We start from the raw sequence: 24,554 nt of genomic DNA, 5'->3' as shown, positions 1-24,554 counted from the left end.
TAACAAAACGCTTCGACGTTTTGTTTTTTTACACGCAGGTTTATGTTCATATTCCAATAAATGGCGGTCAATCTATAGATCCTGGCTAGGCAGAAGTTGCAGCAGAGGATGACCCCCCATTGGACGCAGATGGGTAAGTCCAATTCATTCATTCATCAACAGCCCTTTACAGTCCACTGCTGGACTATGAGCCTCCTCCACTATAGTGGAGAGTTTTGTAATAATCTCCACGCTTGGCAGGCGGGTTGGGCCTTCACTGGTTGGGTTTTATTATCGGTCAAGCTGTAGTTTCTGGCTACACAGGAATGGCAGCCAGCAGGGGGCGACCTAATATTGGCTGCAGATGGTTAAGTCCAAAGACCTTCAGTGGTTGGGTTTTTAATAGCGGTCAAGCTGTAGATCCTAGCTACACAGGATTTGCAGCGGTGAGAACGCTTGATCGGCCGGCGGCTACTGCCGGAACGAACTCCCATTGGCTGCAGATGGGTAAGCCTCAACTTGGTATCATCATCATTATTTCAGCCACAGGACGTCTACTGTTAAATATAGGCCTCCCCCAACGATTTCCAGATTGGCAGGTTGGTAGCGGCCTGCATCCAGCGCCTTCTTGCTACCTTTATAAGTTAGTCTGTTGTTTAATGACGTCGACTATGACTAGTCATAAGCGTCTGATAAAAATATATCATTTCCCACAAGCCAACTCACTCGCACTCCACAGCCAGAAACAAAATGACATCTGAAATCTTACTTCCCTCGCACATCAAATTGATAAGCATAATGCCTATACAGTTTTTTTTGTTTCCAGTTGCGAATCCAATACGGGGCTACGACCCAAGTACACCTAACTCTTGGGAACTCCGAATTCGAGCTGGTTGAGGACTTGGAGTGCAACAAGAGACCTTGGGAGACGCTGCCGATTCAGGTGAGAAAAACTAATACAAATGACTCTAATGAATTATCTAAATACGTTATGTTCTAGGTTCTAGTTCTACCATAGACCCTATAGATAGAGCATGACACATGCTGAGTGGTTGCCATTTCGGTTAAAAAAACTTCATGTACGCCAGTACACACATTTGTATATTCTGATGATTTTGAACTAAATATACATTTTATCTTTCTAAGGGCTGATTAACTGAAGAATAATTTAGCACATTGACAGTTTTAGTATGGGAAATATGTCAAAATGACAAGGTTATTCTTCATTTAAAAGATATCTGACGATTGAAAAATCAGCCCCAAATAAGGTTTTTTTTAAGAAGGCCGAAAAGCCAATCGGAATTCTTAAAAGATTGTCTTTTTTTGAAGGTCGAGTTTGATAGAAATTGTACCTTGGAACTTGCTTAACCTTTGTATGCCCCCGCTTATCAGCATCACACCTGTACTCTCGCAATATCTCAAACCATTATGTCATTAATTCAATTTAACTATTTCAATTATAAACATCATTAAGGCCTGGTTCAGACAGCGATAATGAGGGCTATCGTTTTTATACTTAACAGTTGGCACCCCTGGCGATTGACAGGACCTTACTCTACAGTGGCGCCATCTTGATGAGTGCAAATGCGATGGTCCTCCTACCACTTTAGCGCTCACCAGTTGGTGCCACTGTCTTCGCTACTAGCAAGTGACAGGACCTTACTCTACAGTGGCGCTAACTGGTGAGCGCTAAAACGATAGCCCTCATTGCACGGTTGCTGGGCTGTTCTCGTACATTTGCACCAAACCGTAACCGCACGGTTAACGCATCAGTGCCTCGCCAAAGAGAGACACTCAGAAAATGCGCGGCTATCTCGCTCGCTCTTATCACTACCTTAATTTCTTGTTAGAGAGCAGACGAGCGACATTATCTCGGTGACTGTTCAAGATATTGTAGGGGGCGGTAGGCGACTGTCGGCGATAGTCTCTGACTCGCGCCTTTCGCTGTCATGACATGTTGACACTCTGACTATACATTAGTCACTGTCCGTCTTCGAGAGTTCCGATGCATTGGCGACTGTCGGCGACCATCGACGGTATTCGTGATGCGTCGGTAACGGTCGCCTAATTTGAATACGTCGTCGCCGACTGAAGTCGCATACAGTCGCCGATATACTGTCGCTCGTCTGGAAGCTCCCTTCATCATCATCATCATCATCATCATTTCAGCCATAGGACGTCCACTGCTGAACATAGGCCTCCCCTAATGCTTTCCACGTTGCTCGATTGGTAGCGGCCTGCATCCAGCGCTTCCCTGCTACCTTTACGATGTCGTCGGTCCACCTTGTAGGTGGACGTCCCACGCTGCGTTTTCCGGTACGCGGCCTCCATTCCAGAACCTTGCTGCCCCATCGGCCGTCAGTTCTGCGTACTATGTGCCCTGCCCATTGCCACTTCAGCTTGCTAATCCGTCGGGCTATGTCAGCGACTTTAGTTCGTTTACGGATTTCCTCATTTCTGATTCGATCTCGCAAAGAAGCTCCCTTAGGGACTAACTATCCAACTATGAAATCTGTTTCCTTTACTTTCAGGATCTCGTCCGCCAAGACCACACAGACTTAGCCACGATGCTGGAAATAGAACTGAACAACCCCTTCCTAAAAGACGGCCTCCGCATAATCGTGCCTCCAGATATCGACCACGACACCTGCCACAACTTACAGACTTTAAAACACTTACATTCCGAATTATACTCGAAAAGGGACTTAATACTTAAGAATTTCAATCCAGTGTATTTGTATGCGGTGGACAGAATCGGCAAGAATGTGTTCAGTGATAGTTTTGTGTCGAATATGGTGACGTCACGGAGCGAGGAGGACTTTTGGAGTTCGTTCAACTTGTATAATATGACCCGGTTGAGTTGTGACAGTGGGGAGAACGGGGAGGGTGGCGAAAGTGATAAAAGTGAGGTGGTGGAGGAAAGACCGTGGAAGGGAGGCGGGGAGCCGGCTGTGTTTACGTCAGAGGTATGTATAGTGTTGCCAGACTGAAGTATTTTATCTTAACGGTTTTAAAAGGTACGATTTTGGAACAAACATTTGTAGATTTTGGTGGTCACGTGGTCCGATTGTACTTTTTTCCTGTAGGTTCGATTAATCGTACTACAAGGAATAGCAATTCCCTTTTAATTAAAATTAGCAGTTCTCTAAACTCTGATGGCCTAATAATAAGGTCTAATACCCGTGCAAAGCCGCAACGGGTTGCAAGTTACAATACAATATTGACAACCATGACACCAGGACTCAAAAGTTCCGGGAATCGAGATAACTTTTTCCAAAAGTCAAGACGACACGTCCCGGGACCCTATTAGCACATAAATATTAATTTACAAGACTAAGTGATTGTACCACTCCTCCTACATTCAATAAAAATACTTTATTGAAAACAAAATATACTTTTATTATTAGACACAATGTAAAGGAATTACTACGTTAGGTCTAGTGATTAACTCAGTGCCTAAGATATGAAAGTGGCAAGGGAGGGGTGACATTGACATATTATGACGTGACAGGGCATACAAAACTTTTTTTTTAAACAGATTAACTGCTTCGGATAGTATCCTTACGGCCAAATCTTTAGTGAGATATTTCTTTCTTTGTATTTTCACCCATGAGTATTTTCTGAGTGTTTTCAATGGATTTGGAGTTTCGCTGACGTTTGACCGTCACAAAATCACCCTCCCGTGCCGCTCCCATATCTTAGGCACTAAGTAAGTTAAGTGCTAAAGTCCGGTCGCTGAGCAAGTAGAATTTCGTCCAATGACCCCAATCTACCCATCCTTATTGCTCGCTCGTAATTATATTGCTGTCGCGACTGTGCGACGGGCGCCCGCAGTGAGTGTGTGAGCGTGACAGCAACATAACTACGCGCGAGCGATAAGTATGGGTAGCTTGGGGTCATTGGACGAAATTCTACGTGCTCGGCAACCGGACTTTAAACCTATAGTAATCATTTTATTCTTTCTTCTCAGAACTGCCTAGACCTCCACCAAGTGAAAGACATCAACCCGCACTCCCAAGTTCTGTTCGTGCTGTTCTCTGACAGCAGAGACATCAGAGAAGGGAACCGAAGGGAAGACAGAGTGAGGGTGTGCATAGAAGCCACGGAGTCCACGGAAGACGCCGTGTACTCCGCTGAGGAGTTGCCCGAGTCAGACCAGGAGCTTATAAGGTATGGGGTAGAATATTATTATTATTATAGCTTTAAAAATCCACAGTTATTACAGTTATATTTAAAATTAATTAAGTATTTCTCTTGATTGTGGCCCCACTTGGGTAAAAGCCTCCTCCATCATTTTGATGGAGGGTGGTGGTCTACTTCCCCCACGGTGACCAGCCGTATTGGGAGAGTTTTTGTTGTGTAAGATGTTGTTGTCGTTTACTGTAGTTAGATTTTCGTTTCCGGTGTGATGAGTTGCATTGGTTGTATTAGTTCCTGGTTTCGTTTGAAGCGGAGTTCGGTCTAGCTCGAAATGTATCGAATCTCATGTTAAGTTTTTTTGGAGGGGCAGCTGAATAAGATACGACAAACTTATAGTCAAGGATAGGGATGTAGATGAAACTAAAAGAAAAGATCACCATCTAAGTCACCAAAAGGGGTAGGATATTAGATATGTTAATTTTTTTGAATATTTAATTGCATTTCAAAAGCGCAGCGTAGGACTTCTGGCTACCTAAATAGACAAAAGCGTATATCCTTTGTCTGAGTAGTGTAGTGTCGAAGTAAAGTCATGTCGATATTCAGTAGTGTCGGAGTAACGTAATGTCAAAGTAACGTTTGTCGGAGTAGAAATTTCCAGCTAGGACCCACAAGGTGGACCGACGATCTCATAAAAGTAGCAGGATGGCGCTGGACGCAGGCCACTACCAACCGGTCAACACGGAAATCATTGGGGGAGGCCTAAATGCTGTGACGTCCTATGACTGAAATGATGATGATTGCATCCATGTTAAAATTAAAGGATTGTTTTTATCCCGGTTTTTGAAATAGGGACCTTCGTGATATTTTTTTTCTGTGACAGACAAAATAAACGCGGGTGTTGCCACGGGTAAAAGCTGGTAAAAAAAAAGAATAACAATGGATGCTTATTTATTTATTTATTACAGACATTCCGAAGAATCTCCGCGGCCAAAGAAGAAATCGACTGACAGCAGAAGACTGAACGAAGAACAAAACGCATTCATGAATGATTTACTTGATCAATGGGAATTAATGTGTGAGTGTTTTTATAGAGACACTTGACTGACAATAGAAATAATACACAATTGGGAATTAATACAGTATAAAATTATTTCTATATCAACGATTTAGTATATGGATACTAAATACTTCGTATTTTGCCGGTATTGAAGGAAAAGTTGGGTAAACATCAGGTGTTAAATGGGACTCACTGATACAAGTTCTTGTCATCGCAGGCATTGAAAATTTGATTTGAATCAAAAATATTTGTTCAAGTTTGACTACTATTTTGGCACTTATGTATTTCAACGTTAATAAAAAAGCGTAGCCTTAAGGGGCACTTATCAATTAACAACCACAATCCTTTCTCTTTCCAGCCAACCCCACCCCAAAACACTACGTAAAGAGCCAATCCCTAATAATAGACGACAGCGAAATCCTGCGCACATCAGAACAACGGCCTTTAGCGCCGCCGATCGCAAACGCCATACTCAACGCCGACTCCAGGAGTAAGCGGGACGGAGAGAGCGATCGTATAGTGAAGAGCAGGACGGCGCTACTGAATAACACCGTGAAGTTTGCTACGGATTGTTTGCAAAGTTATTTGCTGGAGTATTGCACTAGGTTGAGTGAGGTTTGTAGATCTGTTTTATAGATTTAATAATGTACGAATACTAGCGAAGTAACTAGCCAATTTTAAAATGAAATGAAACTAATTTCTTGCTGTGACATACGGCATCCCACAGGGAAGCACGCTAGGGCCCACTCTTTTTCTGGCTTATGTTAATAGTCTGTGCAAACTCAAAATTGATAGTGGTAGTACATTAGCTTTCGCAGATGACACGGCCCTAATCTTCTGGGGTGCAACATGGTCGCAGGTAAAAAAATCAACCGAAAGTGGTCTGGTAAAAGTAATTAAATGGCTTGATCACAACCTCCTAACCATAAATGTCCCGAAAACAAAATGTATTACTTTTAGAATCTCTGAAGTCAATAAACCACCCCCTGAATTCAATATCAAAGCCCACGTAGCTAATTGTTCGAATGATAGGATCACGCCTTGCAATTGTCCCGATATTATACAAACTGAAACACACAAATACTTAGGAGTTACAATAGATAAAAACTTGAATTGGAAACCACATATTACACCACTCAGTAATCGCGTTCGCAAACTTTTACATATTTTTAGAAATCTTAGAGAATCAGCAGACACGGTACTCATTACTAAAATATACCTTGCTCTTTGCCAATCTCTCTTAACATACTGTATACCAGTGTGGGGCGGAGCTGCTGCAACGCATCTTCTGGAGCTAGAGAGAGCGCAAAGAGCTGTTATCAAAGTGATGTTACGTAAACCAAGACTATACCCTACGAATACTCTGTATACGGAAGCCAACCTTTTAACGGTCAGACAACTCTTTATTCTTCACTCAGTACTTCGTTACCATAAGACATTTGTTCCCTCCCAGTCGCTCCAATACAAAAGAAGAAAACGTACCCCTGTGCCTATTTTCAACTCCATATTCGCACGACGACAACTATTCTATACTGGACCATCCCTGTATAGACACTTTAGTGACACAAACCAAATTTATAAAATGAATAGAACGAGTCTAAAGGTAAAATTAAAACATATTCTTACTTCTCTTAGTTATGACGCAACAGAAAATATACTTAAAATGATTGCCTAAACAGGTTGACATATTCAATTCCTTACTTTTGCAGTAATTGTTATTTTAATATATTTTTCCCTTACCATGAAATTAAATCCTTTTCTTTCATGCACACAACATCACACACTGTCACTAAACACACATAAATTCACGACACATAACCGACATAATACATCCACACATCCAACGCTTGTTAATCACAATCACCTTTATAACGGTGATTTATTTTACATTTACAAACCATACCACGCACTACACATTCCAACGCAACAAAACCACACAACACAATATACCATAGGTTTATTAGTTAGTAAGTGCATTGATTTGTTACTTAAGCAACTTATTGTTAAATAGTCAGCAACCCATAACTTGTACCACACACTAACTTTCGAATACACCACTTACCTGGACGCCCGGTTGCGGACGTTTTTGTTATCTACCTCTTAAATTCAATTATTGTAAATTCTTTAAAATTTTTATCAGATATTGTAATTGGCTTAACGTAAGACCATTTTATGGGGTGGAGGGTTGATAACCTGAGATACAGGATTCATCCTAGTTCAGGTGTCAACCCACCATAGCTATAGTTGCATTTTGTATATACCTACAATTATAATTGTTAATATTTGTGTTCTATGGTGAGAAATAAAGAATTATTATTATTATTATTATTATAATAATAAAAAGGATCTACCTGTATCTATGTAGTACTTAAACAAGAATTCCCTACCCAGACACGAGTTAAAATCAGTCAACAACAACAATGTAAAGTTCTAAATAAATTAGAAAAGGTGGCCGGCTGTCATACGGCTGTGTTAGAAAATAGTTATCTTACTTTACGCGATTTTAAATTAACAACTTGAAAAAAATCGAACTGCCTAAGGCGGGAATCGAACCCACGACCTTTCGCTTGCCAGTTGACGCTTGCTTAACGCGATTAAAATCATTAAAAAAGTCTTCAGTTCGTCAACTTAAAAATTGGCAACTGCTTTACATAACCTTGCACCTTCCAGAACCACGTCAAACTGCTCCAGCAGTTCATCCTAGCATCTTTCGACATGGCCCGCGAGTTACAAGTCGTCCCCAAGAAAATACAATACGTGGCTACTCAAGAACAGCAGTTGTACGAGACGATCAATGAGAAGTTCTCTGACGGGGATAAGAAACAGGAATTGCTGCAAATTATGCAGGAGGTTCTGCAGGAGATGAGAGCTGAAGTTAATAATATGGACTGGAGTGTCGATGGTAAGTAAAGAGTAGCATGGAGTAGACTATAGCCCGCTTAGGTGGACCGAGGGTCCTGTTTCACCAGGATCATCATCATCATCATTTCAGCCATAGGACGTCCACTGCTGAACATAGGCCTCCCCCAATGCTTTCCATGTTGATCGATTGGTAGCGGTCTGCGTCCAGCGCTTCCCTGCTACCTTTACGATGTCGTCGGTCCACCTTGTAGGTGGACGTCCCACGCTGCGTTTTCCGGTACGCGGCCTCCATGCACCAGGATCGCGAGGAGAAAACCTCTATTCAAACAACTGGACTTGAGGTTGGTGGGACCCTCGAATCCGGAGAGGCTCATTCGAGAGCGAGCTATATCTATCTGTATCTGATAATCCCTACTGTAGGAAGGCGACCTTAGGCGAACACAGTTTCCTGTTTCACCAGGACCGCGAGAAGAAATCCTGTATAAAATAGACGGAAGAAGAATTGGTGGGCCCTTTGAACCTGGAGAGGCATTGTTCGAGCGAGTTATAGCAAGTTAGGACAGTAACTCGCGGCTCCGTTTCATTGGATAGGCTAGCAGGTCATTTAGTTTCTATTACAGGAGGACAACCTTCTTTTGAGAAAATAGGGAGTATTTGGCCTCCACTCTTCACGTTGGCCTGATGCGTCGGAGAGGTTTAATATTCACATATTTCCCCTTAGTTTGCCTCTTATGATATCTACGTGAAAAATTGGGGAGGACTATTTTAATCTGCCAGAATCACACGGCTATCTTGGCACTTATTGTCGAAGAAAATGTATCTCCTAAAAACTCTTTATAATGTCTCCTCCTTATGGTATCCTTAATAGACATGTTGACACCACCAATCAACTGACGTACTTTTTAAAACTGTCAAAATGAAACTCTCCCATAGATTTTGTATGGCACTACAAGCAAGTGACGTCACTATTTTGTCAACTCAATCAAACTTCTTTTTTCAATTACAATGCGAACAAAAATCGTAATTTACAGATAATTTAAAATAAATTAAGTTTTTAAGACCATAATGAAGGGTCTTTTAAAAAAAGTTGTGGTTTCGAATTATTGGGGTATGGTGTCAAACTGTCTATTTCTTATGACCCCAACTCACGGAGTCATACATTAAATTAAAATTACACGATAAAATGCTGAAAAGAGCTTTAGGTCAATTCAACTACATCATTCATTTATTCCAGACCTGCCCTGCCACCAAGACCGTCGCTTCGTGATATCAAACTCGGTGTTCTACTCGTGGTCTCCCACCAGTCCTGGCCGCGTCTGCCTGACCGAACCAGCGGATGCCACTGCGTCCGCATCCGCATCCGACGGGGAGGAGGCGGTGTCCTGTGACAGCTACAACTTTGAGGATTATGAGATCATACAGGAGACTGATGAAAGCTTGAGCGTCAGCGAGTCTTTTAGGAAGGTGAGTGACACTCCTGGTCTCTTAGTCCGGGCCGCGTCCGCCTGACCGAACCAGCGGATGCCGCTGCGTCCGCATCCGCATCCGCATCTGATGGGGAGGAGGCGGTGTCCTGTGATAGCTACAATTTTGAAGATTATGAGATTATACAGGAGACTGACGAGAGCTTGAGCGTGAGCGAGTCTTATAGGAAGGTGAGTGACACTCCTGGTCTCTTAGTCCTGACCGCGTCCGCATCCGCATCCGACGGGGAGGAGGCAGTTTCCTGTGATAGCTACAACTTTGAGGATTATGAGATCATACAGGAGACTGATGAAAGCTTGAGCGTGAGCGAGTCTTTTAGGAAGGTTAGTGATACTCCTGGTCGCGTCCGCCTGACCGAACCAGCGGATGCCGCAACATCCGCATCTGATGGGGAGGAGGCGGTGTCCTGTGATAGTTACAATTTTGAGGATTATGAGATCATACAGGAGACCGATGAAAGCTTGAGCGTCAGCGAGTCTTTTAGGAAGGTGAGTGGCAGAATCCTGGGGACTTAGTGTGAGTTTACATCAAACGTCGTCACTAGTGAGCGCGTAAAAAATGACATTAAATGTATGACGAATTGTACAGGGTAGCGGAAACTTCCAAGAACTAAAATTTTCATATATTTTTTTTAATTCACACTAAGCCAGCCCTCTGGTCTCTTTAGTCCTGCCGAAAGGTGCAAGACAAACTTTTATTGTCATACTAGCTTTCCGCCCGCGGCTTCGCGCGCGTGGACTACATTATCTACATATTTTACGGATCCTTATTTTTTCTAAAATAAAATTTAGTCTATGTTACTCGTGGATAATGTAGTTTTCGAATGGTGAAAGAATTTTTTAAAACGGTCCAGTAGTTTTTGAGCCTATTCATTACAACCAAACAAACAAACAAAATTTTCCTCTTTATAATATTAGTGTAGATTTGTAGCGGTCACAGAGTACAAAGGCCTCCCCCAAGGTATTTTCCCCGACCTTCACCATATCGCCCGTCCACCTCATGGGGTGTCTGCCTACACTACGTCTTCCGGACCGTGATCGCCACTAGATAAATTTTCTGTCTCAGCGGCCATCAGCTCTGCAAGCTATGTTCCCCGCACAACACAACAAATTGTGCTGTAACTGTGAAATATAAAATATTTATAAAGATTTTTATATTTCTTTGCCCTCACAGTCGAAGAAAGACGACTCGAGCCCGGTCTCGTCCCAGATCGGCTCCATCCGCATCGAGAATGAGTCGTCCAGCTGGGGCTCGCCGCGTTGGAGCGCCGGTGCCGTCTGCAACAACGACAGCAACATGTCGCTGAAACAAGCTTCGCTGGACGTTCAGCAGACTGGTATGAACATCATCATCATCATCATCATTTCAGCCATAGGACGTCCACTGCTGAACATAGGCCTCCCCCAATGCTTTCCACGTTGATCGATTGGTAGCGGCCTGCATCCAGCGCTCTCCTGCTACCTTTACGATGTCGTCGGTCCACCTTGTAGATGGACGTCCCACGGACGGTAAGAACATACATCATACATATTCTTCGAAAAACGTTGTCCGAAGTTTTGAATGTTGCCATCCCTCTCACGCAAAGCCATGAGTGACGGTGACTGATACTGAAACTACGTAATGTTTCGAAGTCCTGCAGTAGTTAAGCTGCCATAGACGCAGAGAAAGGTCGTGGAACGGTGAAATCATTTGAAAAGTCGCGTGCTCGCGGCTATAAACATAAACACAGTTTGCGACTCTGCTCCGCATACCTTCTCGCTCCGCTACCTAGCTCCGCGTTTGGATAGACAGTCCGCAACTCCGCTCCGCTTGATTCCTTCTATCCGCATCGAGAATGAGTCGTCCAGCTGGGGCTCGCCGCGCTGGAGCGCCGGCGCCGTCTGCAACAACGACAGCAACATGTCGCTGAAACAGGCCTCTTTAGACGTGCACAGACTGGTAAGAACAAACAACAGTATTTTTAGGTTGTCCACAGGAACGTAGCGAGGTAAAAATGAACCAATATGGAAGCAAAAATCTGCATTCCTCTTCAGTAAACAACGAGTTGCAAACTAGTTTAATAATTCATACCAAAGCAAAGGGAGGAGCGTAGGCGGGGAAATCAAATGATAATTGGGCGCTCGAGGCCTCACAAAAACAGTTTGCAACTACTCTGCTCCGCATACTTCTCCGTTCCGCTACCTAGCTCCGCGGCTATGGACAGACACAGTCCGCAACTCCGCTCCGCTTGACTCCTTTAAGCTGTCATAGGAATGGAATGAAATGATGCAGTGGGGAAGCGGAGCGGGGAAATCGTGAGACGAAAACACAACTAGCCTCCGCACACTTTTTCGCTCCGCCGCTCCGCTTACTTTCTCGCTCCGCTCCGCTACCTAACTCCGCGTTTGGATAGACAGTCCGCAACTCCGCTCCGCTTGATTCCTTCCATCCGCATCGAGAATGAGTCGTCCAGCTGGGGCTCGCCGCGCTGGAGCGCCGGTGCCGTCTGCAACAACGACAGCAACATGTCGCTGAAACAGGCCTCTTTAGACGTGCAACAAACTGGTGAGTAATGAGGGCTATCGTTTTTATACTTAACAGTTGGCACCCATAACATTGACAGGACCTTACTCTACAGTGGCGCCATCTTGATGAGTGCAAATGCGATAGTCCTCCTACCACTTTCGCGCTCACCAGATGGTGCCACTGTCTTCGCTACTAGCAAGTGACAGGACCTTACTCTACAGTGGCGCTAACTGGTGAGCGCTAAAACGATAGCCCTCATTACAACGATATTTAAGCTGGCATAGGAGCGGAGAAGTCGTGGAGCGGAGAAGCGATACTAATATCGCAGTGGGTCTGCGGGTGTCTATGGGCGAAGGTAATCACTTACCATCAGGTGATCCGTCTGCTCGTTTGCCTCCTGTCACATAAAAAAAAACAGATGGCTCCCGCAACCTTCACCAGATCTTCGGTATACCTAGCTACCTCAATGACCATCAGTTCCACAACCTATATTTGCTCCTAACCTGTTGCTGATATATGATGATGATAATGAGACCACGTGAGACGTGAGAGGTCGTGGAGCTGGAAAGCGGAGCGGGGAAATCAAATGACTAAGTCGCGTGCTTGTGGCCTTACAAAAACAGTTTGCAACTCTACTCCGCATACTTTCTGGCTCCGTTCTGCTACCTAAATTCAAATTCAATAATTTATTTGCTAGAATACATAATCACAGCTCCGCCTTTGAAAAAACAATCCGCAACTCCGCCCCGTATTTCTCCCTTGTTCTGCTTCAGTAGACAGGCGGCTTTAAGATGCTTTTCCGAAGCGGGCTTCAGAACGCAGCGATAGCACGTGCAGTCGAGTCCACTGCTTCACAAAAGCCTCCCCTAAGGATTTACTTAACCAACGGTCCTGCGATAATCGCGTCCAGGCGTTTACCGTGACCTTGACTAGATTGTCGGTCTACAGAGTAGGGAGGCATGCCCAGGCCCACACCACATCTTAACTGTGACGTCACTGGTCTAAATTAATAATATTTGTCCACAGTTCTGTCGAAATTGAGTCGCAAGATCAGCCTGAAGTTAGTGAAATTCGTCGACTGCCTCAAGGATACATATTTTGGAACGCTGCAAAGGTAAGCTTCATTTTCAGTTACCTTTAGTCCGCGCCAATAGAAATTGCTATTCTAGCTTCTTCAATATTTTTTGACTACGTATGTTGTTACGAGATATAAAGTTATGTTAATTAAATAACGCACGTATGCGCTGTGACATAAAGTTTGTTTTCGAATGGTTCCACTGAGAAGTGTAAATAATAAACAATTTTGTACAAAATTGACGATCAAACGAAGATAGCGTATGCTTCTCATTGACTATTTCAGCTTCTTCACGATCTTTTGCGTCTGTATTTTGATACGAGGTATGAAGTTATGTTAAGAGTAGGCGCACACCGTTGATTTTTCGTCGGCCGATAACTTAGTCGGGCAGTTGATCAGTATGGGCATGTATGGGAGTGCGCACACTACGCCGATTCGATTTGGCCGATTCTTCATACAATTTAAAGTCGGGCACAACTATCGGCCAACTAAAAATCAACGGTGTGCGCCTACTCTAAGTAACCGATGCACGTCCGCGTTGTGACACAAGTTTATTCTAAACAGCTTGTTTTTTACACTTGTAACAATATCCGATGGTTGCAGATGCCTGGAATCTCTGGAGTCTTCTTGCCGCCAGGAGTTAGGTGGGCGGCCGGCCAGCGAGGCCATGCGACAATTACTGTCAGTGGCGCGCCAAGTGGACTTGCAGCCCTGTGCTTCCTTCTCACTGCTGCGTTCAATGCTGGACTCGCTACGGCGACTGTTCTCCAAGTGAGTCGACTCTGAATGAGAAAATGAAATGAAATAGTTTATTCAGTACATTGCTTGTCCTACCACAACTTCGGGACAACATAAGGGATGGTGCTGAGAAGAGATGGGCTACCATCAGGAAGCTGTTCTCGTGGTGGGTAGACTCTGGGCGGGATTGGTCTACTTTCAGGAGGTTTCTCTAGGTGGAGAGGATTAGTGGCGCGCCAGGTGGACTTGCAGCCCTGTGCTTCCTTCTCACTGCTGCGTTCAATGCTGGATTCACTTCGGCGACTGTTCTCCAGGTTGGTGGACCCTGAGTGAGGTTGGGCTACCATCAGAGGGCTATTCTCTAGGTGGGTAGAACCTGGGTGAGGTTGGGCTACCATCAGAGGGCTATTCTCCAGGTGGGTAGACCCTGAGTGAGGTTGGGCTACCATCAGAGGGCTATTCTCCAGGTGGGTAGACCCTGGGTGAGGTTGGGCTACTATCAGGAGGTTTCTAGGTGGGTAGACCCTAGCAGGGTTGGGCTACCATCAGGTTTCTTCGTGGGTGGACTCAGCGAGGCCATGCGGCAGTTATTGTCAGTGGCGCGCCAGATGGACCTGCAGCTTTGTGCTTCCTTCTCGCTGCTGCGTTCCCTACTGGACTCACTTCGCCGACTGTTCTGAAGGTAAGTAGACCCTGAGTGAGGTTGGGCTACCATCAGAGGGCTATTCTCCAGGTGGCTAGACTCTGGGTGGGATTGGGCTGCCATCAGGAGGCTGTTCTCTAGGCGGGCGGCCGGCCAGCGAGGCCATGAGTGAGGTTGGTCTACCATCAGTAGGCCGTCTACCATGTTGATCGACTCTGGGTAGGGTTAGGCTTCTATCAGGAGGTTTCTAGGTGGGTAGACCTTTGCAGGGTTAGGCTACCATCAGGTTTCTTCATGATGGTGGGTCCTCGTCAGCGAAGTCATGCGGCAATTATTGTCAGTGGCGCGCCAGGTGGACTTGCAGTCCTGTGCTTCTTTCTCGCTGCTGCGTTCAATGCTGGATTCGCTTTGGCGGCTGTTCTCCAGGTACACAACTGGCTGGACTCGCTTCGGCGGCTCTTCTCCAGGTACACACCTAGCCATTTAGTTGCTGGGGACCTTTTTTTGATCCCACTGACACCCTGATATCCAGCAGTTGAAGATCCTGCTATAGCACGGCCTTTGACAATCCTAATAGAAGACATTTGACGTCAAATCTCTCTCTCGTCAAATCTCTATATTCCTCCAGCTTATGCAGCAACTTATGTGTATTATGTATTGTTCTAGACTGCGGATAGTAGGCAGCGAGGGCGAAGAAGCGTGCTGTGTGCTGAGTCCCGTGTGGCGGCGCCAGGTGGCACTACACACGGCGCACTCGCTCGGCCCGCAGCGCCTGGCCCGGGTCATCTCCGCGCAGGTGAGACACGAGACCACAGAATAAGTAATAGTACAGGTACAGAAGGATTACTCCGCAAGACGATTTAAATAAATGCGAGTCTTGCTACGACGCGATACAGCGGAATTCAGCTCGCACAGCACTACGTAACTACAATTTTATTCACCTACAAGTTTTGTCTCTTTCTATCGCGTGCCTCTGAACTCTTCTTACGCTGTTAGGGTTGCTGTCTAGTGAAAAAATATTATTCTACTTATTTGTAATGAGGTACGTATGTAGGTAAGTATGCATTCATTATGGAAAACCTTGGGAGAGGCCTTTGTCCAGCAGTGGACGTCATTTGGCTGAAACGAACGAACGCATTCTGAGCAGTAGTCATAGTAGGTTAGGTTCCTATACTATCCTAAGAATTATTGATTACCTACATGGCCAACATACCTTTCAGCATCTTTGGGAAGCGAAAAAAAAAAGATAAATCCGGTAGATTTCTTTTCGAATTTAAACACCCGAACGCCGCACAATATTTATTTCTCTTTATGTCAATTTTTAAATAATACTTCGATCATAGAATTATAATCATACTACAACGCACGCCAGCGTCCTGACGGGCGCGCGCGTGACACTCGACTGATATAATACCCGCCGGCGGGGCGCTTCGCTGTAGGTAATTATCGGATGTACCGCGCGGAGTGAGCCAGGCCTGACGAGACCTCGCTCCCTCTCGCTCCCGTGTGGCGGCCAGGTGTGCTCACACGGCGCACTCGCTCGGCCCGCAGCGCCTGGCCCGCGTCATCTCCGCGCAGGTGAGACACGAGACCTCGCTCCCTCTCGCTCCCGCGTGGCGGCCAGGTGTGCTCACACGGCGCACTCGCTCGGCCCGCAGCGCCTGGCCCGCGTCATCTCCGCGCAGGTGAGACACGAGACCTCTCTCCCTCTCGCTCCCGTGTGGCGGCCAGGTGTGCTCACACGGCGCACTCGCTCGGCCCGCAGCGCCTGGCCCGCGTCATCTCCGCGCAGGTGAGACACGAGACCTCTCTCCCTCTCGCTCCCGTGTGGCGGCCAGGTGTGCTCACACGGCGCACTCGCTCGGCCCGCAGCGCCTGGCCCGCGTCATCTCCGCGCAGGTGAGACACGAGACCTCGCTCCCTCTCGCTCCCGTGTGGCGGCCAGGTGTGCTCACACGGCGCACTCGCTCGGCCCGCAGCGCCTGGCCCGCGTCATCTCCGCGCAGGTGAGACACGAGACCTCGCTCCCTCTCGCTCCCGTGTGGCGGCCAGGTGTGCTCACACGGCGCACTCGCTCGGCCCGCAGCGCCTGGCCCGGGTCATTTCTGCACAGGTGAGATAGTGGGCGGGGCACATAGCTCGTAGAGACGATGGCCGTTGGGGCAGGAAAGTTCTCGAGTGGCGACCACGGGCTGGAAGACGTAGCGTGGGCAGGCCTCCTACTAGGTGGACCGACGACGATCTGGTAAAGGTCGCGGGAAGAGCCTGGATGCGGGCAGCGCAGGACCGTTCATTGTGGAAAACCTTGGGGGAGGCCTTTGTCCAGCAGTGGACGTCATTTGGCTGAAACGATGAGATAGTGGGAGAATAGTCCCCAGGGTCATATCCGTTCAGGTAATATCACGGGGCAATACTTAGTTCCCAGGGTCATCTCCGCACAGGTGAGATACGGTAGCATAGTCCCCAGGGTCATATCCGTTCAGTTCAGATCACAGTAGAATAGTTGCCAGGGTCATCCCCGTACGGGTGAAATGGGGGAAAATAGTCATCAGAATCATGTCCGTTCAGGTGAGATCACGGTAGAATAGTCCCGGCAAATGATCTGGTAAATGTCGTGGGAAGCAAATGGATGCGGAACCGGTCGAAATCCTGGCCTTTGTCCAGCAGTGAAAGTCATTTGACTGAAACGAATGAAGTCACTGTAAGATAATGGAATTAGACAGGTCAACCCATTCCACTTGCTCAAAAGTCCGATGACTCCAGGAAGACATTTTAAGATGAAAAAAATGGAAGCTCGTGCTTTGTGACGTTTCCTAGGGAGATGCTCACGTCCCACAGTGGAATTTGATTAGCTGTTCATTAAATTGTCATTACCCGCAACGAAGCTAATCAGAAGAACATAGAAATTCGACTTACCTCAAGGTGATAAGGGAACAAACTTTTATCAGGTACTAAAAAAAAGAAAAACTTCCTGAGGTTGAATTGTGTAAAGCAATTGTTATCATTTGACAGTTCATAACGTAGGATTATTCTGTCAAACGCTTTGTTTAACTGACTTTCTCGTACGTTATGAACTGTCAAATGATTACGATTGCTTTACACAATTTCACATCAGACTTAAACGATTTTGCGAAAATCATCATCAGCCCGTGAATTCTAAAGATTCTACTAAACTATAATATCTTTCTGTCTAGATATTAGAGAGGCTGAGTGATGCCCACGAGAGGTACCAGTCAGCTCTCACGTCTCTGGAGTCGGCGCTGGCCAACCGGCTGCATCACACCGAAGATATTAAGCTAGCTATTAGGAAAAAGTAAGTCTACCCTCATTTCAGATTTCGTGAAATATTTTTTAATGTTTTAGGCCAGTAGAATTAAACACAAAAATTGATTAAATCGGAAATAATTCCTACAAATGATTTTTTTGCTTTAATGGCTTCATTGGTTGCCCATTAAGACTCTCCTAAGTTTTCGACTTCGACGGAGTTGTGCTTATGTGGTGGGGGCCCCCGAAAACGGCGTTTTTTCGGTTTTCCGGTTATACCGCGTAAAGGACTTACCCTATCGAAAAGTGGTCTTGATGACGGTTAAAGGGCACTCAATCCTGCATTGAATAAGACCAAATTCATATGTTTTGGACAAACCGTTCTCGCGCTAAAGTTCGGCAAAGTAGAAAATATACGTATAATTAATGACCCTCTCCACGTCCAATGGCTTGATACCCACATGCTTCCAAGCCTTGTAAAGGGTCGCCTTAACCAGTGTAACCCTAACAAGGCTCACGAGTTTGATTCGCTTATCCTTGTTCGTCCCAGCCGTTCCTTAACTGCGGTTGCTGCACCTCTTCCTGACACTCTCCTGAACGACTCTGTGTTACCTAATGTGGCTGCCTCTCTTCCTTGTACCCTCTTGTACGATTGCATTGCTTAGCTATATGCCTGGTCCAAGGTTCGACGCCACAAAATCAACTTTGTACGCGTGAAAATAGTTTAAATAATATTTTCCGTGCTTGCAACATTTTTCTTTACTGCTTCGCCTCTATTAGTCGTAGAGTGATTGTATATGTTACAGGAAATGTATGAATTCTAGGAATTGTATACTATTCCTAGGAAATGTATACAACTCCGAAGCTATTTAGGAAATGTATAAAATATTGCTTCAGAGATTTTTTAATACGCACTATCCTAGGAAATGTATACTTTTCCTAGGAATTTTATAGAATTCCAATACTGTATTAGGAAATGTATAAAACTAAGCGGCACTATCGCGGTCGCGTGATCGGGTGCCCCTCGGTACGCCTATAATTTCATTTAGCCAAACCACATTGGCCGATAGGTACTTTTAACTCACAATTATTATTGTTTAGCCTGACAGTTGTTTTCGCACTATTATACATTGGCCGAAAAAAAAATTTGCCTAAAATTTATTGGCATACCTTTCTTTCGGCATCACGCATATTACGCAGAAGTATTGGAAATCCCTAATTTTAACATCTCTTTTATGAAACTATTATTGGCACGAAGGTTTTAGTACTCCTGTAGCTGGATAACAAAGTCTCGGTTAGGTTAGGTTAGACTTGCGACCTTACACATACAAAGCTGCCGCCGAGCGCTATATAAGTTTTGAAGAAAAAAAAGTTGCGTAATAAAAATAATTTTGTGTAAAAAGTTTTTAAGGTTAACAATTTGTGTGCCATAGACAATTAGGCGTACAAAAAATTTGGCGATTCGATAGAGACCCCTCGTAATCGGATGTCAAACCTCCCCTCGCACCGCATGTCCACGCGTATTAATTGAAATCTTATATTACATTTCCGATTGCTGTTTAGGAAATGTGTAAATTTCCTAGGAAATGTGTCTAATATAATTTACATCACACATTTCCGGGTGATTTTAGGAATAATACACAATTCCTAGGAATTGTATACAATGACGGATTTCATACATTTCCTGTAACATATATATTCTATAGCCTTCCTCAATGTACGAGCTTTTCAACACAAAAATAATGATTTCAATCAAACTAGTAATTCTTAAGATTAGCGCGTTCAAACAAACAAACAAAAAACTCTTCAGCGTTTTAATATGAACTTGTTGTTATTGATTTTTGGCGTCGAACCTTAGACCAGGCGTACGGCTAGGCAACGTAGTCATGCAGGAGGATACAAGGAAGAGGGGCAGCCACAGTAGGTAACACAGAGTTGTTCAGGTGAGTGCCAGGAAGAGGTGCAGCAACCGCAGTTAAGGAACGGCTGGGACGAACAAGGATAAGCGCATCAAGCTCGTGAGCCTTGATAGGGTTACACTGGTTGAGGTGGCCCTTTTCAAGACTTGGAAGCCTGTGGGTAACAAACCATTGGACGTGGAGAGGGTCATTAATTATACGTATATTTTCTACTTTGCCGAACTTTAGCGCGAGAACGGTTTGTCCAAAACATATGAATTTGGTCTTATTCAATGCAGGATTAAGTGCCCTTCAACCGTCATGAAGTCCACTTTTTGATAGGGTAAGTTCTTTACGCGGTATAACCGGAAAACCGAAAAAATGCCTCTTTCGGGGGCCCCCACCACTTAAGCACAACTCCGTCGAAGTCGAAAACTTAGGAGAGTCTTAATGGGCAACCAATGAAGCCATTAAAACAATAAAATCTTTTGTAGGAATTATTTCCGATTTAAAAGCTAATTCTACTGGACTATTTAATAATGCAAATATATTTGCCTTGTTCTGCTTAAAAAAAATCAACTTTAAATGTTTTTAAAGGTAGAAACATAAATTGTATTTGTTTTTAAGAGCAAAACTGTATTTTTTAGTCTTATTTTTATTTTTTTTCCTCAATATTTAGCGATTTGTAATTACTATTTAAATATGCAAAATAAAGTATTTTTTTTACTTTGTCTTTTAATATTTTAGGGTAGTTACATGAAATAACATTGATATAGTATTTGTGTTGCTGCCATTTCAGATACGCTCCGTCCTTTGCGCGGTTATGTCTCGAGAGCACATCAATGTGTGATTTGCTCATGTACGGGACTCCGGAGTTGGGAAGAGAAATTGGTATGTAGACTTACGTTTATGCATGAAGGTTCAGTAACTTTAGATTTAAATGTGAGGAAATACATAGTGTGTTAATAAGAGACAGGGTTGTCATGTAAAAAATACACAAATCTTTTGATAACTTCGGGTGCTCTTAGTGTCATGTAGATTTGTTCACGCACGCGGTATTGGCTCATATAATCATTAACCGACTTCAAAAAAGGAGGAGGTTATATGTTCGACTGTATGTATGTTTTTTTTTTTCTATGTATGTTCACCGATTACTCCGTCAATTGTGGACCGATTTTCAAAATTCTTTTTTTGTTCGATAGGGTACACTTCTGAGGTGGTCCCATTGTCACCAAGTCAGGATCTGATGATGGGATCCTAGGGAAATCGACTGCAACCCTCAAATTTTATAGACACTTATATCGTTTTTCAAACATTTTCTTAAGTTATTCAAGTATTTGCTCCTGGAAATCATCATCTCAAATTCATGAGCTGATGATAGAAAGTAAAACTCTTTAATGCTTAGGAGTTGGAGGATAATTCTTTTAATTTTATAGATAAGTATAGTTTCTAAAGTTATTCAAGTGTTTGCATCAGATAGCCATCATCTCATCACGATGAACTGGTCATGGTAGATACAACTCCTTAACGCTTAGGAGTTGGAGGATAATTCTTTAAATATTATAGGTACAAATAGCCCAACAGTTGTATTCTTTCATGTTTTTAAGGTAGGCTGACGGTTTAAGGTGTTTTTAGGTTGCCGATATGGTAACCTGTATTTTGTAGGGAATATTATTTTACACTTGACATGAAGAATATACTGCCTACCTTCAGTGGTAACACCAAGGTAATAATTAGTTAACTAAAAAGCAAGAAATAAGTTAATTTTTATAAAAAAAAATAAAACCGACTCCAAAAAACATACACTAAAAAGTAGAAAAATAATTACTAATTACTTATTTATTAGGACGAATTAATATTTATGTATACCATGATTGATACTTTTGGAGTCGGTGCAGGCAAACTTCACACGTTTCATAATCTTGGCACCGACTCCAGAAGTATCAATCATGGTATACATAAATATTAATTCGTCCTAATAAATAAGTATAGCCTGACCAGGAACATAAAAACCCTGGCATAGAGGCGCCTCAATTGCATTTGATAGTGCAACACTGAGTACAGTCGTACCTGTGTTAAATTAATAGGATAAATTTATGTATCAGGATTCAGGATTACGGGCTAATTTGATATTTTCATAAATTAACGAAAAAATATTATTATAGGTAACCTGGTTTAAATAAATTAAATGAAACCATCAATCGAGCTAGTAGGATTTATTTTATTATTCATCAATAATCAAATTCAGAACTTGAATATTCAACTACAATGTCTGCTCATGAACGCATCAAACTCGGTACTTCTTTCCCAATTCCATAAAATTCAACACTTAGAAAGTGACAAAAAACTTTAAAATAGGTAGTTGAAACAAACCACAGCTAATTTTCATAGTGGACTGTACTATACGATAAACATGTCAGTCAATTTGACAACCTTTGTCGGAAACATTATTAAATGAAAATATTGTCCGAACCCTTAGTATTTCTCTTCGACAAATACTTTAACACATTGTGAACCACTTTTCTTTCACGACTTTAAAAAGATTTTAGCAATTTAATTCACAAAATCAATTGCACACATTTAAAATAAAGTTTGTTTACACTTTGACAGCAATAGACTGACATGCAAGGTGACAAGTCGATGAAGTTTTCAGTTACTGTTGCCATTAAAAGAAATTAGTACCATTCGTTTTCCGCAACATGGCGAGGGTTTTTATGTTCCTGGTCGGGCTATAATTAGTAATTATTTTTCTACTTTTTAGTGTATGTTTTTTGGAGTCGGTTTTTTTTATATGTGTATTTATTGTAAAGCGTGATATACACACACGGGCGTCCGTTTCTGTCACCGACGTCACCGTCTCCGCATTTCGCTTCGCGTGAGAAGGATAGCATAGCATTAGAAACTTCGGATAACGTTTTTTGGAGTAACTGTGCTATGCAGTATTCAGTAAACTTGACTTTTATTGGTTGGGATTTTATTGGCGGTCCAGTTGTAGATCCTGGCTACACAGGACTTGTAGCGGTGGGAACGAGAGGTGGGAATAGTCCCGTATTCAGTAACGCTTCGTGGATGAAACGATCTATACAGGGTGGAAACGATAAGTGATCTCACTCGATTATTTCTAAACTATACAAGATATCCAAAAATTGGTTGCTGATCCTGAAAGTGCTTAACGAGCTCTATCCAACGGTACCAAAAATAAGTTACAAAATAAACGGGATCTATCCGAAAATTCAATGTTTTCAGTTTCCATACATTTAGTACTGCCACAGTCATGGCACTCATGTTTTGATAATATTATAGCGAAGTAAAGACTAAAACCAATGTTTTCCGTGATTTTTTTTAATAATAATGCACAACAAGTTCACTTTAAGAGTTTATTATTTAATAAAAAAAATTACACTTCTAATATTGTGCGGCTGGCAAACATTTAGTATGTAGGCTGAAAACATTGAATTTTCGGATAGATCCAGTTAATTCTGTAAGCTATTACTGATACCGTTTGAAAGAGCTTGTGAGGCACTTTCAGGATCAGTAATCAGTTTTTGGATATCTTGTAAAGTTTAGCAATAATCGAGTGAGATGACTTATCGTTTCCACCCTGTATATCGTTTAATAGGACCAACGCCTTATCCATTAACATTGTTTACAACTCCCCAGGGCGCGGGCAGTACGGCGTGGTTTACGCGGTCCGCGGCGGCTGGGGCGGGCGCAGCCCCGCCGCCGTCAAGTCCGTGCTGCCGGCCGACGAGCGGCACTACCACGAGCTGGCCATGGAGTTCTTCTACACCAGGTGAGGAGCTGAGGACTAGTATAGGTTCATGAGCTGGCCATGAAGTCTACACCAGGTGAGGACTGAGGACGTTAGCATAGGTTCACAGACAAGGCTAGGGCAGAAGCAGCAGAGGCTGGAAAAGACGCGTAAAAGTCAAATTAAAAAGAAACAAAAACTGTTTTTTTACTACAAATGTCAAGAAAGGGACGCTGCCGGCCGATGAGAGGCATTACCATGAGCTGGCCATGGAGTTCTTCTACACCAGGTGAGGACTGAGGACGTTAGCATAAGTTCAGAGACAAGGCTAGGACAGAAGCAGCAAAGGCAGGAAAAGAGGAAAAAGTCAAACAAAAACCATTGACTATACATGTCAAGAAAGGGACGCTGCCGGCCGATGAGAGGCACTACCACGAGCTGGCCATGGAGTTCTTCTACACCAGGTGAGGAGCACAGGTTCACAGGCGAAGCATCGACGTTAGTGAAGGACGAGACTTCAGAATATGTAAAGGTCCAAAGACAAGGCACCGACAGAAGCAGCGGGGTCAAATAAAAAAAAACTGGTTTTTGACTATACATGTCAGAAAGGAGTGCTGCCGGTGGATGAGAGGCACTACCACGAGCTGGCCATGGAGTTCTTCTACACCAGGTGAGGGCTGAGGACGTTAGCATAAGTTCAGAGACAAGGCTAGGACAGAAGCAGCAGAGGCAGGAAAAGAGGAAAAAGTCAAACAAAAACCATTGACTTTACATGTCAAGAAAGGGACGCTGCCGGCCGATGAGAGGCACTACCACGAGCTGGCCATGGAGTTCTTCTACACCAGGTGAGGGCTGAGGACGTTAGCATAAGTTCAGAGACAAGGCTAGGACAGAAGCAGCAGAGGCTAGAAGCGACGCGCAAAAGTCAAACAAATTTTGAATGTATAGTCAAGAAAGGGGTGTTGCTGGAGAATGAGAAGCATTACCATGAGCTGGCCATGGAGTTCTTCTACACCAGGTGAGGGCTAGTATAGGTTCAGAGACAAGACTAGGACAGAAGCAGCTGAGGCAGGAAAAGAGGAAAAAGTCAAACAAAAACCATTGACTATCATGTCATGCTGCCGGCCGATGAGAGGCATTACCATGAGTTGGCCATG

At 43.9% G+C, this 24,554-nt stretch overlaps 1 protein-coding gene across 1 annotated transcript in view; it reads left to right on the top strand.

Annotated features, from left to right (window-relative positions):
• Window positions 1–305: 305 nt before the first annotated feature.
• Window positions 306–24,554, top strand: part of LOC135084048 (dual serine/threonine and tyrosine protein kinase-like) — a 33,722-nt gene continuing 9,473 nt past the window's right edge. Inside the window, exons 1-19 of the mRNA XM_063978791.1 lie at window positions 306–425; window positions 806–922; window positions 2,511–2,945; window positions 3,950–4,149; window positions 5,085–5,194; window positions 5,535–5,791; window positions 7,847–8,078; window positions 9,273–9,496; window positions 9,529–9,693; window positions 10,697–10,859; window positions 13,055–13,142; window positions 13,707–13,874; window positions 15,151–15,280; window positions 16,036–16,169; window positions 16,216–16,383; window positions 16,430–16,490; window positions 17,679–17,797; window positions 20,446–20,537; window positions 23,307–23,439. Coding sequence (XP_063834861.1) covers window positions 306–425; window positions 806–922; window positions 2,511–2,945; window positions 3,950–4,149; window positions 5,085–5,194; window positions 5,535–5,791; window positions 7,847–8,078; window positions 9,273–9,496; window positions 9,529–9,693; window positions 10,697–10,859; window positions 13,055–13,142; window positions 13,707–13,874; window positions 15,151–15,280; window positions 16,036–16,169; window positions 16,216–16,383; window positions 16,430–16,490; window positions 17,679–17,797; window positions 20,446–20,537; window positions 23,307–23,439 — 3,116 coding nt within the window. The remainder of the gene's footprint in view (window positions 426–805; window positions 923–2,510; window positions 2,946–3,949; window positions 4,150–5,084; window positions 5,195–5,534; window positions 5,792–7,846; window positions 8,079–9,272; window positions 9,497–9,528; window positions 9,694–10,696; window positions 10,860–13,054; window positions 13,143–13,706; window positions 13,875–15,150; window positions 15,281–16,035; window positions 16,170–16,215; window positions 16,384–16,429; window positions 16,491–17,678; window positions 17,798–20,445; window positions 20,538–23,306; window positions 23,440–24,554) is intronic.

Source organism: Ostrinia nubilalis, chromosome 25, assembly GCF_963855985.1.
Source record: "Ostrinia nubilalis chromosome 25, ilOstNubi1.1, whole genome shotgun sequence".
NCBI lineage: Eukaryota > Metazoa > Arthropoda > Insecta > Lepidoptera > Crambidae > Ostrinia > Ostrinia nubilalis.
Note: the sequence above shows the minus strand (reverse complement) of the source record. Positions and strands in the feature narration are given on the sequence as shown.